At 46.5% G+C, this 16,642-nt stretch overlaps 2 protein-coding genes across 2 annotated transcripts; both read left to right on the top strand.

The window, feature by feature from the left end:
- The first annotated feature begins 1,058 nt into the window (after positions 1–1,058).
- On the top strand, positions 1,059–5,414 carry LOC136508470 (putative zinc transporter At3g08650). Its single transcript, XM_066503149.1, has 6 exons — positions 1,059–1,490; positions 1,825–2,390; positions 3,127–3,411; positions 4,078–4,206; positions 4,285–4,382; positions 4,462–5,414. Exons 2-6 carry the CDS (start codon positions 1,992–1,994, stop codon positions 5,273–5,275), a joined length of 1,725 nt encoding a protein of 574 aa, XP_066359246.1. The 5' UTR covers positions 1,059–1,490; positions 1,825–1,991; the 3' UTR covers positions 5,276–5,414.
- A 7,202-nt stretch (positions 5,415–12,616) lies between these two features.
- Positions 12,617–15,329, top strand: LOC136506454 (protein kinase STUNTED-like). The gene is made up of 7 exons (XM_066501383.1): positions 12,617–12,830; positions 12,922–13,135; positions 13,227–13,834; positions 13,933–14,378; positions 14,476–14,555; positions 14,661–14,967; positions 15,078–15,329. Exons 1-7 carry the CDS (start codon positions 12,617–12,619, stop codon positions 15,327–15,329), a joined length of 2,121 nt encoding a protein of 706 aa, XP_066357480.1.
- The last annotated feature ends 1,313 nt before the right edge of the window (positions 15,330–16,642 follow it).

The following is a 16,642-nucleotide window of genomic DNA, read 5'->3' as shown; positions in this document are numbered from 1 at the left end:
GGCTTTCTCTTCTTTTCCTCCTCAGCTTCTACATCAATGACCTCCTTCTCCTTCTCTGCATCACCATCAGCCCCGGTAGCAGCACCAGCACCATCCTTCTCTGCATCACTATCATCCTTGAAATTCCCATCACTCCTGCCATAGGTCTCTTCCCAATCCCTCAAGTCTTGGTCCATGTCCTCGTCAGACATCTGAAGAAATGCAGTCAAGTTATCAACTACAAATCCCCACAACAAATCAGTCACAAATACAGTCAGATCTTTAACACTTACATTGCAGGATGCAATTGATGTAGCCGTTGTGGAGTAGATCACAAGAAGTGGCGGCGTCAGTGCGGCGGGCGACGACGGCTTAGGGCCGGTGGCCGGGTGGGTGCAGGGTGCGTCCTGCCTCCTGCGCCGGTGCTGGACTGCTGGCCGCCTGCGCCTAGCCGCCTGTTGTGTCGGGGAGGGAGCTGGCCGTGTCGGCCTGTCGCCTGTCGGGGTCGCGGAGGGGAGGGGAGGACCGGATGCCGGAGGGGACTGGGGAGGGCCGGAGACCGGAGGGGAGGGCGGATCGACGTGGCGGGGGCGGGGTCGGAGACCGGAGGGGAGGGGCAGCGCGCCGCGGGGGGCGGATCGGCGCGGCGGGGACGGGGTCGGGGGCGGTGAGGTGAGGAGCTGAGGACTGAGGACAGGAGAGTGACCGGTGAGGACTTAGGGTTTACCTTAGGCTGGGCTGTATTCGATGGGCCATCAACGAGCGCAGAGGCAGTCAGGCAGAGCCGCAGAGCTCAGCCTAGGCTAATTTCAGTTATTTAAGTCATTTCGGTTAACCGAGTGTTGGAACCGAATTAACCGTACTAATTTCGGTTCCTGAAAACCTAGAACCGAACATGGAACCGAAATTTTCGGTTTCGGTTACTTCAGTTTCGGTTCCGGTTATTTCGGTTCGGTTCTCGGTTTTCGTTTTTTTTCCCAGGTTGACATCCTATGGCCATAAGCCGCCCTTTGCCCAGGAAGAAAAAAAAAAAGCCCTTGGAGACGGACGAAGCATTCGGCAGATTCCCCGCCATCTAGCGCACCGCGCACGGCACGGGCGAAGCCGACAGGCGACGCGTCGCCCACCCGTTGCCGCATCATCGCGGTCTCCACCGACCAGTCCGCTCCGCCGCTCCCAAATCGAATCGGCGCATCTGGTCCTTCTGATGAAGTGAGCCGGGGCCCGTGCCGTGCCTGCCGTCCCGTGAAGCCGTGCCCGTGACCGCCCCGCGCCCCCGCCCCCGCCCCCGGGGTCGGTCGCCGGTTTCCGCGACCCCGAATCCGCGTGCGCCGCCCGCCCCCTAAATCCGCCTCGCCGGCAGGCACCGGGGCGGGCCGCCACATCACACACCCAGCCTCTGAGCCTCTCCCCCCGCCCGCTTCTTCTCCCTCGCCATCCCTTCTGCTAGCGCCGCGCGGAGGCGCAGATCCATCGGGGGCTCGATTCCGCGCCGCCCCCTTTCCTAGCTGGTAAGGCCGCCCTGGTGGGACTTCTCCTTCTCTTTGGTTCTATTGCTGCTACTACGACTACGAGCACTCGGGGTACTCAGATCCGTGTTGTTTTTCGATCCCGGTCGCTTCACCTCGTTGCGATTCCTGTCGTCCGCTGCGTGTTGTCGCAGTAATGCCAGCCTATTCCCACCAAAATCGCTCGGATCTCATGCTTTCTCTGGTGTGTGTGTGGTGGGGGGGGGGGGGAGTTGTCTTTTCGTTTGCGTTGCGTCCCTGTGCTCAGTCAGTTCCTCAACTGCAGAGGGAGGGACAGACAGCCAAGCTTGCTGAATGCACTTTCTTTCTGTGCCAGGGATTGGATTGGAGCATAGCGTCTTCCCAGCACCACGCGAAAGCCATGACCATTCAGTTGCTCCGCTGACGACGACAGCACGGCTGCTCTGACCTGCAGACCTCTCGCCCACGCTGCCCTGGCAGGTAAAGTCAGGGTGTGTGTGGGGAACAATCAGGTGAATAATCATGGACAGAAGAGCTGGGGCAATCCTAGCGTGCCTGCTCATCGTCGTCCTGGTCCGGGACGCGGCGGCGGTCGCCGAGACTGAGCCTGGCAGCGTGCGGCTGGTACAGGAGGCGCCCCATAGGAAGGTGGTGGAGGATGGGGCCAAGGCGGGGAGGGTGCCGGTGTCGACCGTCGCGTGGTCCACGCTCGCCATGGCTGCGGCGACGGGGCTGGGAGCCGTGCCCTTCTTTTTCATGGAGCTCGAAGCGCAGTGGGCGGGCCTTTGCAATGGGATGGCGGCCGGGGTGATGCTGGCGGCCAGCTTTGACCTCGTGCAGGAAGGGCAGGTGTATGGCAGTGGGAGCTGGGTTGTGTTCGGAATTCTGGGCGGAGGTATTTTTATCTGGCTTTGTAAGAAGGTGCGTAATGATTCTTTATCTTTATTTTTCTGTGATGCTATAACTAACCAATCATATCAAGGAGTTTCATTTCATCATCTTGCAAATATGAAACCACATTTCAGTGGCTTTATACCTGAAGGGACCATTCGTGAATGTCATACAAGTTTGTTCAATAGTAGTCATTTTATATGGGGACCAATGGCATAATCATTTGATCCACTTCTCAATGATAAACAGAATCAAGGCTGCTACACACTAGCTATCTTGGATCTTGTCAAAGGCCTATGCCTATATTTCTAGATATGTTAAGCAGTTGCTAAACAAAACATATCATTGACATTCAAAAGATCTCTAATGTCAAAATATTTGTCAGCATATTGGTGCTAGCAATCATATAAAACCACTTATATGGTCTTTCACCCAAAGATTCTGTAGCTATCAGAGTTGACAGTCGCAGTTTTAGCAACCGCAAAACTTAAATGGGCATATTTGAGTACACTGCCCACATAATGTAAGTGTGCACACACTTGCCCACATATGTATGCTTACAACTTTACAAGAATATTGTGCAGGCTACCTAAATAAAAACTTAAAGTATATATTCCACTTTACACTTGCATTTAGTGTATTCATCATCATATCAAATTTCGTTGGTACTTATGTTTTCAGATTAATTGGGATAACCTCTTCTCCATTATTTTGTTATATTTATTTATCTTTCATAACATAACTTATATTATTTCCCTGTCCACAGTTTCTTGAGCAATATGGAGAAGTAAGTATGCTGGACATAAAAGGTGCAGATGCAAGTAAAGTTATTCTTGTTGTTGGAATAATGACTCTTCATTCTTTTGGAGAAGGCTCTGGTGTGGGTGTTTCCTTTGCTGGCTCAAAAGGGTTCTCTCAGGGTCTTCTAGTTACTATAGCTATAGCAGTGCACAACATACCAGAAGGCTTAGCAGTAAGCATGGTTCTCGCATCTAGGGGGGTGTCCGCCCAAAAGGCAATGATATGGAGTATCATTACATCTTTACCACAGGTGCAGTTCTTAACTTCATTTCCTGAGTTGAAATATGAAATAATCTGAACGATGTATTGTCTTTATTCTTGAACCAATAATGAAAAGCATGCCATCTTTTGAGTTACCTTGATCTACTTGCAACTATGAAGTGACAAAAACCAATCTTTGTTTTGTGCACTTTTGAAGTAACTATGTTCTCTTCTTTCTCCTGGTGTCTGTAACTCTGTTTATTCATGCTCATGTGCTTGTTTGTGCAAGAGAGTGATTCGGTGTAGACTGTAGAGTGTAGATAGACAGTTTAACTTGTAAAGTGGTGTAAGATTAAGGCTATAACGTTGCTGTATATTGATGAGCTTTGTCCTGTGAGGTCCTTATTAACTTCTCTAGCTATTCAAATTCCCAACTGAATCATAATGGTAGTCAATTTAGTGGCACTAACAGTAATATGATTTGCAAGGTGCAATGGGTGTTTTCTTCAGTCTTCAGGGCCAGATTCTAAGCAATTTCCTATCGTTCCTGGTTCCTGCTAATTTTGTATAAGCATTGCCATGTACTAAATTTGTGACCACATGTGCAGTTTATTTCTTATGTTGCAAATACATTATTCATCTTGTCATATGCAACTGCAGTCTAATTCAGTTTCAGTAGTGACATTCTTTACTTTGTTTTCCTTTGTAAACCCAGCCAATTGTTGCTGTTCCAGCATTCCTTTGTGCCGATGCATTCCAGAAGGTGCTTCCCTTCTGTACTGGTTTCGCAGCAGGATGCATGATATGGATTGTTATAGCTGAGGTTCTTCCTGATGCTTTTAAGGTAAGTACCCTAAGTTAAGAAAACTGTGGATGCATTTGTTTGAGGAAGCAGTTTTGACATTTTCTCTGTAACATGCAGGAAGCAACTCCATCTCAAGTTGCTTCTGCTGGAACACTTGCTGTTGCTTTCATGGAAACATTGAGTACAGTGCTTCTGGGATTTACAGATGGCAACAAGTAAGTTTGCTATTCATTCTGATGGTCTTACTTGGGCTAAAAAAAGAACTCTTGCTGATGATAGAGATTTATTCTGCAGCTTGGAAGATGCATCAGGCTTCTTAGTATCACTTGTGTTTGGACTTGGTCCACTTATCGGTGGAATTATACTAGTCACATTCTCTCTTGGCTTCAGCATGCCACACCCTCTTCTTACCGGTGTTGCTTCTGGCATTGCTTTCCGTCTTGCGGCATGGAGACCTGTGCAGCTTCTAATGTCCTCAAAAATGGGTCTCTTTACCACCCTCTTCCTCCTCATTGGAGGTTCCCTGGTCTATCATGCTGCCACATCAAGCATCCTTAGGGTGTTTAATCGCAAAAGATCTTCCGCAAATGTGATCACGTCATCCTCCGGCCTCTCTCTTAGTGTCCTCACAATGCAATCGCTCCTTGCTTGTGGTGCTGTATTCCTTCACGCATATGCGGAAGGGCTTGCACTTGGTGTCGCAGCTCGCAAGGCTTATGGCCTTGGCCGTTACATGGTTCTCCCAGCCTCCCTCCATGGTCTTCCACGGGGTGCTGCTGCTGCCAGCTGTGTGTATGGTGCTACGGATAGCTGGCGTGGAGCCCTTGCAGCTGCTGCTTTGACAGGGTTTGCTGCACCAAGCGCTGCCATCAGTGCAATCCTTGCAAAGATTGACTATAATGGACTTGACTACTGGATGGTCATAGCGTGTGGGGCTCTAATCCCCAGCTTTGGCCGTGTCTTCAGGCGCTCACTGCGGTTGGACATGCGGAAGAGCATTGTTGGCCTGCTGATAGGTATTGCCTTTGCCTCCGTGTGCTTGATGTCGACTAGACTCATCTGTTTGCACACTCCTTACTGCAACTCGGCTCCAGAAGCCGTCACATAACTTATGCTGGCCTGTGCTGTTGTAAAACACATGTAATAGTAGTGTAATGACAATACAAAGGATGTGGAAGGTTAATATATATTGCATCGAAGAGATCTCTTACATCGGTAAATCAAAGGGAAACGGACATTGAACAGAATGTGCCTTTTTCTCGCTGTCACTTCTGTCTGTCGTGGAAGGTCCATGTAAATTATTCCCAATGTCGTATGCGTTACTTCGTCTACAATTTTTATGTTCAGCGCTTGTTTCTCTACAGCAGTTGCTAGACTGAACATAAATATTGTTGCCAGACTGAACATATTTTGCACCAATATTCTCTCTCATGATGAGTTCTCTACAAGATTGGCAGGAACTGCCTGCCTGCTGTATCCACAAACCGTGCAAGCTACATTCCTGATAAACCATGCGAGTTAACACTTGTGTTCATACTAAGCTTATTCGGAATGTAGAAATTTCACATGAACTATACAAGAATTATACATGAATCAGTTCGATTTGATAGAGAAAATGTAAGATTTGGAAGAAAAAAAGTTCACATTCCTAATGAAGCGTTGTTATCGAAGTCACTTACCCGTTGTACATAGTCCAGGTTCAACACCAACTAATAATTATAATAGACAACAAAAGAACCTATTAGCAAAAACCACCAAAACTAGACCATATAAAATTCAAATAACTTTGAGCTAGGTGCTAGAAGATAGAGTATGATTTTAGTAAAAAAAATTATAACTGGTTTCACATATTTTTCCAAACTAAAAGAAACTTTCTAAAAATTTTCTATGCTTAAGCGAAAATTTACAATTTTTAATTGCATATCTTACAAAAATATTTGGATTTTTGCAAAAAAAGGTATTTGTATTAATAAAGTCAGTTTAGCCGAACTATCAATAGTCTAATTTATCCCCTTGCAGTTAATATAGCACCCCAAACTAAAACCATATACAACAACAACAACAATACAACAACAACAACAAAGCCTTTAAGTCCCAAACAAGTTGGGGTAGGCTAGAGTTGAAACCCAGCAGAAGCAATCAAGGTTCAGGCACGTGAATAGCTGTCTTCCAAGCACTCCTATCTAAGGCTAAGTCTTTGGGTATATTCCATCCTTTCAAGTCTCCTTTTATTGCCTCTACCCAAGTCAACTTCGGTCTTCCTCTGCCTCTCTTCACGTTACTATCCTGGCTTAGGATTCCACTACGCACCGGTGCCTCTGGATGTCTCCGTTGGACATGTCCAAACCATCTCAACCGGTGTTGGATAAACTTTTCTTCAATTGGTGCTACCCCTAATCTATCACGTATATCATCGTTCCGAACTCGATCTCTTCTTGTATGACCGCAAATCCAACGCAACATATGCATTTCCGCGACACTTATCTGTTGAACATGTCGTCTTTTTGTAAGCCAACATTCTGCACCATACAACATAGCAGGTCTAATCGCCGTCCTATAAAAGTTGCCTTTTAGCTTCTGTGGTACCCTTTTGTCACATAGGACACCAGATGTTTGCCGCCAATTCATCCACCCTGCTTTGATTCTATGGCTAACATCTTCATCAATATCCCCGTCTCTCTGTAGCATAGATCCTAAATATCGAAAGGTATTCTTCCTAGGCACTACTTGACCTTCCAAACTAATATCTTCCTCCTCCAGAATAGTAGTGCCGAAGTCACATCTCATATACTCAGTTTTAGTTCTACTGAGTCTAAAACTTTTGGCCTCCAAAGTCTCCCGCCATAACTCCAGTTTCTGATTCACTCCTGTTCGACTTTCATCAACTAGCACTACATCGTCCGCGAAAAGCATACACCAAGGGATGTCCCCTTATATGTCCCTTGTGACCTCATCCATCACTAAGGCAAACAAATAAGGGCTCAAAGCTGACCCTTGATGTAGTCCTATCCTAATCGGGAAGTCATCCGTGTCTCCATCACTTGTTCGAACTCTAGTCACAATATTGTTGTACATGTCCTTAATGAGCCCGACGTACTTCGTTGAGACTTTATGTTTGTCCAAAGCCCACCACATAACATTCCTTGGTATTTTATCATAAGCCTTCTCCAAGTCAATAAAAACCATGTGTAGGTCCTTCTTCTTCTCCCTATACCGCTCCATAACTTGTCTTATTAAGAAAATGGCTTCCATGGTTGACCTTCCGGGCATGAAACCAAATTGGTTCATAGAGACCCGCGTTATTGCTCTCAAGCGATGCTCGATAACTCTCTCCCATAGCTTCATAGTATGACTCATCAACTTAATTCCCCGATAATTAGTACAACTTTGAATATCCCCTTTATTTTTGTAGATAGGTACCAATATACTTCTCCTCCACTCATCAGGCATCTTGTTCGATCGAAAAATATGGTTGAACAGCTTGGTTAGCCATACTATAGCTATGTCCCCGAGGCATCTCCACACCTCGATTGGGATACCATCCGGTCCCATCGCCTTACCTCCTTTCATCCTTTTCAACGCCTCTCTGACCTCAGATTTTTGGATTCTCCGCACAAAGCGCCTATTGGTGTCATCAAAAGGGTCATCCAACTGAAAGGTTGTGTTCGTATTCTCACCATTGAATAATTTGTCAAAATACTCTTGCCATCGATGTCGGATCTCATCCTCCTTCACCAAGAGATGCTCCCTTTCATCCTTAATGCAGTTAACTTGGTTGAAGTCCCTTGTCTTTCTCTCACGAACCCTAGCCATCCTATAAATGTCCTTTTCTCCTTCCTTCGTACTCAAACATTGGTAAAGATCCTCGTACGCTCTACCCTTTGCCACACTTACAGCTCGCTTTGCAGTCTTCTTTGCCACCTTGTACTTCTCTATATTGTCCACACTCCTGTCATGGTACAAGCGTCTATAGCACTCTTTCTTCTCCTTAATAGCCCTTTGGACTTCCTCGTTCCACCACCAAGTATCTTTAGCCTCGCCTCCACTTCCTTTGGTTACTCCACACACCTCTGAGGCCACCTTCCGAATGTTGGTTGCCATCTTCTCCCACATATTGTTTATGTCCTCTTCTTCCTTCTAAGAGCCCTCTTTGATAACCCTTTCCCTGAATACCTCTGACGTCTCCCCTTTCAGTTTCCACCACTTTGTTCTTTCAATCTTAGCTTGTTTATCCCTACGGGCACGCACCTGAAAATGAAAGTCTGCCACCAGAAGCTTATGTTGAGAAACAACACACTCCCCTGGTATCACCTTACAACCCAAGCATGCTCGTTTGTCCTTTCTTCTTGTGAGGACAAAGTCAATCTGGCTAGAGTGTTGTCCGCTACTGAAGGTCACTAGATGAGATTCTCTCTTTCTAAAGAAAATGTTGGCTATCATCAGGTCAAAAGCTACCGCGAAGTCTAGAATTTCCTCCCCCTCCTGATTCCTACTACCATACCTAAAACCTCCATGAACTGTCTCGAAACCTGCGCTTGTAGTACCTACATGCCCATTAAGATCTCCTCCTATAAAAAGCTTCTCACTACTAGGTACAGCTCTAATCAGACCATCTAAGTCTTCCCAGAACTGTCTCTTAGCACTCTCGTCGAGGCCTACTTGGGGGGCATACGCACTAATTACGTTCAAGACCATATCACCAATGACAAGCTTGACTAAGATAATCCTATCTCCTTGCCTTCTCACTCCCACCACACTATTCTTGAGGCTCTTATCAATCAAAACTCCTACTCCATTTCTATTCGCAACTGTCCCTGTGTACCAAAGCTTGAAACCTGTATTGTCCACCTCCTTCGCCTTCTGACCCTTCCATTTAGTCTCTTGAACGCATAATATATTTACACGTCTCCTAGTCGCGGTATCAACTAATTCTCTTAACTTACCTATAAGCGACCCTACATTCCAACTGCCTAAACGGATCCTAGTTGGTTCGACTAGCTTCCTTACCCTTCGCACCCGTCGAATCAGATGTGAAAACAAATGGTTTTGAAATTTAAGGAGATCAACACCCAATTTTATGTAAATCAAACTTCAAGAAAAAAGAAGATAAAAGGACTCTTTATTTATGGAAGAAACGGAATAATTCTCAACCTACTCCACCGAGAGTGACCAACCTCTCAAGTCTCAAGGTCTAGCTACATTTGTATGATCCGCTCTAAAAAGAAAACACTAGTCTCTATGTTCTAAGTTATTTGTCATTTTGTTTTTTTGCTATACATCTAAATATATGATACGTCTAGTTATATAATAAAAATTGTGTATCTAGAAATACCGAAACGACCTATAAATTAGAATGGAGGGGGTACATTTTTATTTCTAACCTTTTTTCCCCCATGAGAAGCTATAGTACATGTGTAGTATCAAGTATGAACATGCGAATGAAGTTAAGTTTGAACCTTCTTTTAATAACATCTTGCCGTCTCACTTTTGAAATCAAATTGTACATCTTAATTCTATCGAGTCAAAATAACAGGACATCTGTTCAAAGCTTTCCAAATACATAAATTGATGAATTTTCGTCGATTGGTGTCTGTCTGAAGTTTCAGGGCACACAGTCAACTGGAACTTCAGCAAAAACTTTACTATTATACTGTAGCAACATCAAGATTCCAAGTATGGTACCTTAAAACCGTGACTTCGTCTAGAGCGGCATAAATTAGAAGAAAAACAGGTCAGTCCTTTGATGCCATTCAAGATGAGTGGACGTTGATGTCACCGTGTTCACTGTTTAGTCAAAGAACTTCACCTCAGTTCCTTAAACAACTGCAACAGTTGTAATTGAAACCGTAATGAAACGGTAGACAGTGGCTAGTTCACGGCACAGTAAGCTTAAAAGTTATTTTTAATCTAATTGGAGTTGGGCACTTGAGATATAGCATAATAATACTCTGGGCTTTAAGAAACTATACTGTATGTATTAGCTCTTTCAATCAAAACTTTTTAATCTAATCGAAGCTTAGGCCCTGTTTGGATTTATTATCTGCTAATAGTTAGATGGCTAATAGCTCATATCTAATATTAGTTGGAGGGTGTTTGGATGCGCATCTAATGAAAAATGCTACTAGGTTAACGATTAGCTGCTATTGCTATTATCTGATTTGGTTCAACTAGTGAGATAGTTATTATCTAAAGATCCAGCTAACAATTAGTTATTTTATTAGCTACACATGTTTGGATCCAAAAGAGATAATTATTAGCAGATAACTATTATCTATAGGGATCGCCTTAGGATGTATCACAACTAAAAAAAAGAACGTTACATTCATTCACTTCCTAATATAAAGGAACAAATCCATGATACTCAAAATATGGTGAGACGTACATCTAATCTGGATGTTGGTTATTTAAGAAAACTGACACGTGGACCTTCCATTTTTTATATATACCACCAAGATCAATACGGTTTAGCAACATCCTTTAAAACAGGCATTTATGGGGAAAACACAGCTTTTGTTTGAAGAACACTCTTACAAAATATAAAAGATACTCCTTTTACAGGATTTATAAGTGAATACCCACAAGATACACTAGAAATAAAAGTCCTCACATAATAAAACAAAAACATTCCATCATCGACCTTATAGACCTACTCCCTCCATTCCAAATTATAAGTCATTCCAAGAACCTTGGAGAGTCAAAGTATCTCAAGTTTGACTAAAATTATAGAGAGAATTACAAAGACTTATGACATCAAATAGGTATAGTATGAAAATATAATTAATGAAGAATCTAATGATACTTAGTTGGCATCATAAATGTTATTATCTTGTCATGTAAATTTGGTCAAACTTGAGATGGTTTGACTCTCCAAGATTCTTGGAATGACTTATAATTTGGGATGGAGGGAGTAGTTACAAAATAGATAAATCTTGCAAAGTATTTGTATACGTGTTAAATTAGAAAATGAACAAAAGACAAGCAAAGGTTAAGTTTAGTATTAACTTATCCCTAAGTTTTAATATTATTGCTCTTATATAAAAAATACTAGCCCCGTGAAGTTGCATATAGGTTGATCGACTATGTCGTCGCAAACAATCTCTTACTTATACTTTTACCTTAACTCGATGGAATTTGTGTTGTGATAGAAAAATGAACAAAGGAGAGCAATCAAAGACAAAGCAAAAATGTTAATGTGGCTTAAATTTCTCCAGAGTTTTAGTACTACTCCCGTCCTGCAAAGAGTGACGTTTTGGTTTTATCATAAGTCAATTATTTTATGTTTAACCAAATATTTAGGGAAGGTCATTAATATTAATGACACCAAATAGATTTTACTGTAAAAATATATTTTATAAAGAATCTAATGATATTTATTTGGTATCATTACATATATTTAGTCAAAGTTAAGCCATGGCTGAAAGTACTGTTGGCTGATTTGGTGTGAGAGAAAAGTACTATTCGTTGGCTGAAAAAGTACGGTTTATAAGCCAAACAAGCCCAAACGAACAGGGCGAAGATTGTTTGACTTCGAACAAAACAAACATGACACTCTTTGTAGGATAACTAATAAGGATAGTACTTCCTCCGCCTCAAATTATAAGATGTTTTGACATTTCTAGATTCATACATTTTATTATGTATCTAGACATAATATATATCTAGGTGTTTAGCAAAAGCTATGAATGAATCTAGAAAAGACAAAACGTCCTCTAGTTTGGAATAGAGAGAGTACTTATTGCTCTTAATATTGCTAGCACGTCCTTTCAAAAAAAAAATGCTAGCACCTTAGGTTGCATGTGTTGGTAGATTATTTTGTTGAATTTGCGTAGTCATCGGGTCATTTCTAGCATTCTGTAACTTGTACTTTTACCTATTATTACCTCTATTAATAAATAAATTGGAGGTCAACCCGGCCCAGTCATGTCATTATGTAAGTAGCCGATGTAGAATAACGGCACAATCAAACGGTGTGGCCATCTGTACTTTTTTGGGTTAGTATTAAAAAAGAAAAGAGAAGCGGAGAGCACACGCAGTGACTGTACTAGTGCCGTCCTGAACGGCGCAGCACCAGCACGGCCACGCATCCAGAACCGACGGCAGGTCGCGCGCGGCGGCGGCGGCGGCGGCAGCGCTGGATGGTGGATGCGACCGCCCGCAAGCCGCGCGGCGTGCGTGCCGCCTGCGTCGTCCCGACTCCAACACCCGCGGCACAGGAGGCCAGCAGCGGCAGCGCTTTAAAAATTCCCGGCGCCCGCGCAGCCAGCTTGGATGCCACGGCAGCGGCACCGGCGCCCTCCACGACTACTTCCCCTCCCCCCCTCATATAACGCAACCGCCACCGGCCCTCCCTCCTCCATCGTCCAGGTCCAGCGAAGCAGAGCAGAGCAGGAGCAGGGCACGGCGCCTTCGTCCGCGACACCCAATCATCAACCGAGTCAGTCAACCAGCCATGAAGCTCAGGCCGCTCTCTTTCACGCGGTGCGCGCCGTCGCCGCTGGGGTGCGTGGGCATGGGCATGGGCGGTGGGACGAGGAGGAGGACGGTCCTTGTGGCCCTGCGCCGGGACGCCGCCGGCAGGGAGCTGCTCACCTGGGCGCTCGTCAAGGCCGCCGCTGCCGGCGACCGTGTCATCGCGCTCCACGTCTCCACGGCCGCCGCAGATGGTGCGCGCATTTCTCCTCCTCCCGCCACGCCGCCCACTACTGCAATCTGCCCCCCATCGGTTCTTGACATTGGTTGCTCTGGATCGCGCAGGGGAAATGGCGGCGGCGGAGGAGAAGGCGAGAGCCAACGACTCGCTCGCCTCCGTGCTCGGCGCGTACAGGGGATTCTGCGAGCGCAACCAGATCGACCTGGAGCTCAAGCTCTGCGAGGGGCCGTCCATCAAGAAGGCCCTGGTGACCGGGGCCACCTCCTGCGCCGCCGCGCACCTCATCCTCGGCGTCACCAAGAGCTCAAGGCCTTCCGAGTACGCCTTCCACCTCTTCCACTTCCACATTACAGGTAGTTATCATTGAGAAATGCTCAGCTGCCGTAACCCTGTTGGTACGTTTCATCAGATCGTCCGCCACCGCCACCGCCGTCGCGAGGTACTGCGCCAAGAGAGTGCCCCCGAGCTGCATGGTCACCGCGGTCAGCAACGGCGCCGTCGTGTACCGCAGAGACCCCGTGCACCAGCACCACCAGCTGCTGCTCAGCCCCTACAGCGCAGTGGTGGAGACGCCGCGGCGGCTGTACCGCAAGATCCTGGACGCGAGGACGACGGCGGCGGGAGACAAGTCCCAGGACGACATGGCGATCGGCGGTGCCCGGTCGGTGCGCCGGCACATGTCCGCGGCGATGAGCGCCCTGGTCTCGCCGAGAGTGAAGCTGGCGCCGGCGGGTCCGGCGAGGTCGTGCCACGGGCAGCAGGAGTCGCCGAAGATGGCCGCCGGCTGGCCTCTCCTGAAGAAGGACAACATGCCTGCCTTGCCGGAGCTGTCAGAGGTATCTGTGGTTGAGTGGGCCATGCAGCTCCCGGCCAGGTGCTCAGACCAGAGATCCGATGAGCGGGGAGAGGAGAAACCAGTTCCGGAGGAGCTGGTCTCGCTCAGAGACAAGTACTCGTCCAAGTACACAGTGTTCAGGTACAGTGAGCTCGCCAAGATCACCGATGGCTTCTGCCCAGGTACGTCTCTGTTTCAAATTTCAATGCTGAGATTTTGAAACAATTGTTTTCAGATAAATTGAGCTGAACGATGATGGATTGATGATTGTGCTGTACAGATCGCCTTGTTGGGAAAGGCGGCGCCGGCCGGGTTTACAGGGGGTGTACGGAGGGAGGCAAGGAGCTCGCGGTGAAGGTCCTGAAGCCCTCGGACGACGTGGTGAAGGATTTCGTGTCGGAGATCGAGATCCTGAGCTCGGTCGAGCACGAGAACGCCATGTCCCTCGTCGGGTTCTGCCTCGACGGCGGCAAGGACAGGCTCATGCTCGTGTACGATTACATGGCGCGAGGCAGCCTGGAGGAGGTGCTGCACGGGAACGGCGGGGAGAAGCAAGGCAATAAGGGTGGCGTGGCAGTGCTAGGCTGGCCGGAGAGGTACAGGGTGGCCGCCGGCGTGGCGCGTGCCCTCGAGTACCTCCACGGCGACGGTGACGGACACCGACCCATGATTCACAGGGACATCAAGTCGTCCAACATCCTCGTCGCCGGCGACTTCGAACCCAAGGTGACGACCGACGACATTTCCGGCGTTTCAGCAGATGCAGAAGTTCTTCAGGCTTTGTGACATGAACTTGAACTGCGACCCCTCTCGTATCATGCAGCTGTGTGATTTCGGCCTCGCGATGTGGGCAGATGACGCGGCGGCGCAGGTCACCGGCGACGACGTCGCCGGAACATTCGGGTGCGCTTTCCTGTCATCTTTTCAATCCTATTTATGTCACCGACCGTGGATTTCTCGACACAAATGCAATCAGCTGACGAATGTGGGGATCTCTTGGCATGGCAGGTACCTGGCGCCGGAGTACTTCATGCACGGCAAGGTGAGCGACAAGATCGACGTATACGCGTTCGGCGTCGTGCTCCTGGAGCTCATCTCCGGGAGGAAGCCGGTGAGCGCCGGCGGGGCCAGGGGCAAGGGGAGCCTCGTGATGTGGGCCAACTCCGTCATACAAGGAGGAAGGATCATGGACCTCGTCGACCCGAACCTGCCGACGACGTACGGCGACGGCGACGGCGGCGAGGTTGAGCGGATGGCCCTCGCTGCTGCCCTGTGCATCCGGCGCGCGCACCAACTCCGGCCGAGCATGAGCAACGTAATAATGAAGCTCTCACCTCTGAATGAACTCTCAGTTCGCCAGTGCGTTAGTTCCATGTTCGTTGCTTATGCTGACGTGCACGTGCCACTGCGCTTTACTTCATTCAGGTGGTGAAGCTGCTCGCCGGCGACGAGGACGCCGTCAGCTGGGCGAAGTCGCAGTTGGGCGTGGCTGCCGACGACGATGGCCGCCATGGCTGCAGCGACGTCACCTCGCCGGAGAAGAATGACATCCAGTCTTACATCAACCTCGCCCTGCGTGACGTCATCGACGACGACGCTTCGTCCGTCGGCAGCGGCGTCTCCTTGGAGGAGTACCTCAAGGGAAGATGGAGCCGCTCATCCAGCTTCGAGGGCTGAATGGCTAGCTCCACCTGATGACCTTCGCCATTGGCGGGGATCACCATTTTTGTGTACATAAATCGATTGTTTGTCTTGATTCTTTGTTCTTTATTAGTTTTCGACCGATTTGTTCTTGTATAGGCAGCATTAAGCACAATTTTGTTCCTTCTTGTTAGATGGGAAGTTGCAAATGAAATTATGTAATAGCAAACGGATGCAATATTACAGTTTTGTCAGAAAATAAAGAGAGTATAAAAACTGACGCAGGTGCACCATCTGTGCTGTTACAACTTGCATGAGAGTATAAAAATTGCCCGTGTAATATAAGATCCGGTGAAAAATACACCTGATCTGGTGTCCTAGTCAGTAACGAAGTACGGCCAATCGGCGCAGTCGTGAAGCACAACAAAACATCAAGAACCTGAACGTACAGGACAGTCCCAGATATATAACCCAACAATCAAAGTCAACGAAATGAAATGTTGCATGATTAGGCCTGAGAAGGAACAATTCAAGTTGCATCACAGGCACATGCAGCAGCATCATGTGGATACAATCATACCGGCACCGCAGCACGACCTCAAAAGCACATGCACATATGTGTAATATATATATATATATATATATATATATATATATATATATATATATATATATATATATATAGAGAGAGAGAGAGAGAGAGAGAGAGAGAGAGAGTATATTCAGTAGTCAGCTACAAAATAAGTTATTCTGTAGCCACCTCCATTTACGATAATTTTATATACTAGTTTACGATAATGTCTATACATATTTACGATAGTTGGGTTACTATAATACATGGGGATATTTACCGTAACGTTATAGTAAACCGGAGTTACTATAATCTCGTAAATTAACATAGTAATTATCGTAACTCAAAGTGGCCACAGAATAAATTATTTTGTAGCCAGCTACAGGGTAGTAATTCTTTTGTGGCTACAGAATAAATTATTTTGTGGCTACAGAATATATATATGGCGCCGACAGATAGTTTTTAGTTTTTTTTCCCTCGCATCTACTCGCAAAGCATTGCTCTACTTACTCCCTCCAATCCAAATGTTAAGCTTTTATCTAGATAGACATCATATGTATGATGTATCTAACTATATAGTAAAAGCCATATACATAGAAAAAATCAGAGAAGACTTAGAGGCCTCGTTCAGCTTATCTCATATTTGGTTTGTTCGGCTTCTTTTTTCAGTCGGAACAGTATTTTTCTCTCACAACAATTCAACCAGAACAGTGTTTTTCAGCCAGTTTCAACCAAGATTCAGCAAGCCAAACGAGCCAAAATTTGAAATGAAGAGAGT

This window comes from Miscanthus floridulus, chromosome 15 (genome assembly GCF_019320115.1).
Source record: "Miscanthus floridulus cultivar M001 chromosome 15, ASM1932011v1, whole genome shotgun sequence".
NCBI classification, from domain to species: Eukaryota; Viridiplantae; Streptophyta; class Magnoliopsida; order Poales; family Poaceae; genus Miscanthus; species Miscanthus floridulus.
The sequence above is the reverse complement of the archived record's forward strand: the minus strand, read 5'-3'. Positions and strand labels throughout refer to the sequence as shown.

What these genes read in the sequence shown, in the direction of transcription:
- LOC136508470 (XM_066503149.1), top strand. Translation starts at nt 1,992, where the DNA reads ATGGACAGAAGAGCTGGGGCAATCCTAGCGTGCCTGCTCATCGTCGTC. An exon ending in TTATCTGGCTTTGTAAGAAG is followed by an intron (nt 2,391 to 3,126) that starts GTGCGTAATGAT and finishes CCCTGTCCACAG; the next exon opens with TTTCTTGAGCAATATGGAGA. An exon ending in GGATTTACAGATGGCAACAA is followed by an intron (nt 4,383 to 4,461) that starts GTAAGTTTGCTA and finishes TTTATTCTGCAG; the next exon opens with CTTGGAAGATGCATCAGGCT.
- LOC136506454 (XM_066501383.1), top strand. Translation starts at nt 12,617, where the DNA reads ATGAAGCTCAGGCCGCTCTCTTTCACGCGGTGCGCGCCGTCGCCGCTG. An exon ending in CCGGCGACTTCGAACCCAAG is followed by an intron (nt 14,379 to 14,475) that starts GTGACGACCGAC and finishes CGTATCATGCAG; the next exon opens with CTGTGTGATTTCGGCCTCGC. An exon ending in TCCGGCCGAGCATGAGCAAC is followed by an intron (nt 14,968 to 15,077) that starts GTAATAATGAAG and finishes TACTTCATTCAG; the next exon opens with GTGGTGAAGCTGCTCGCCGG.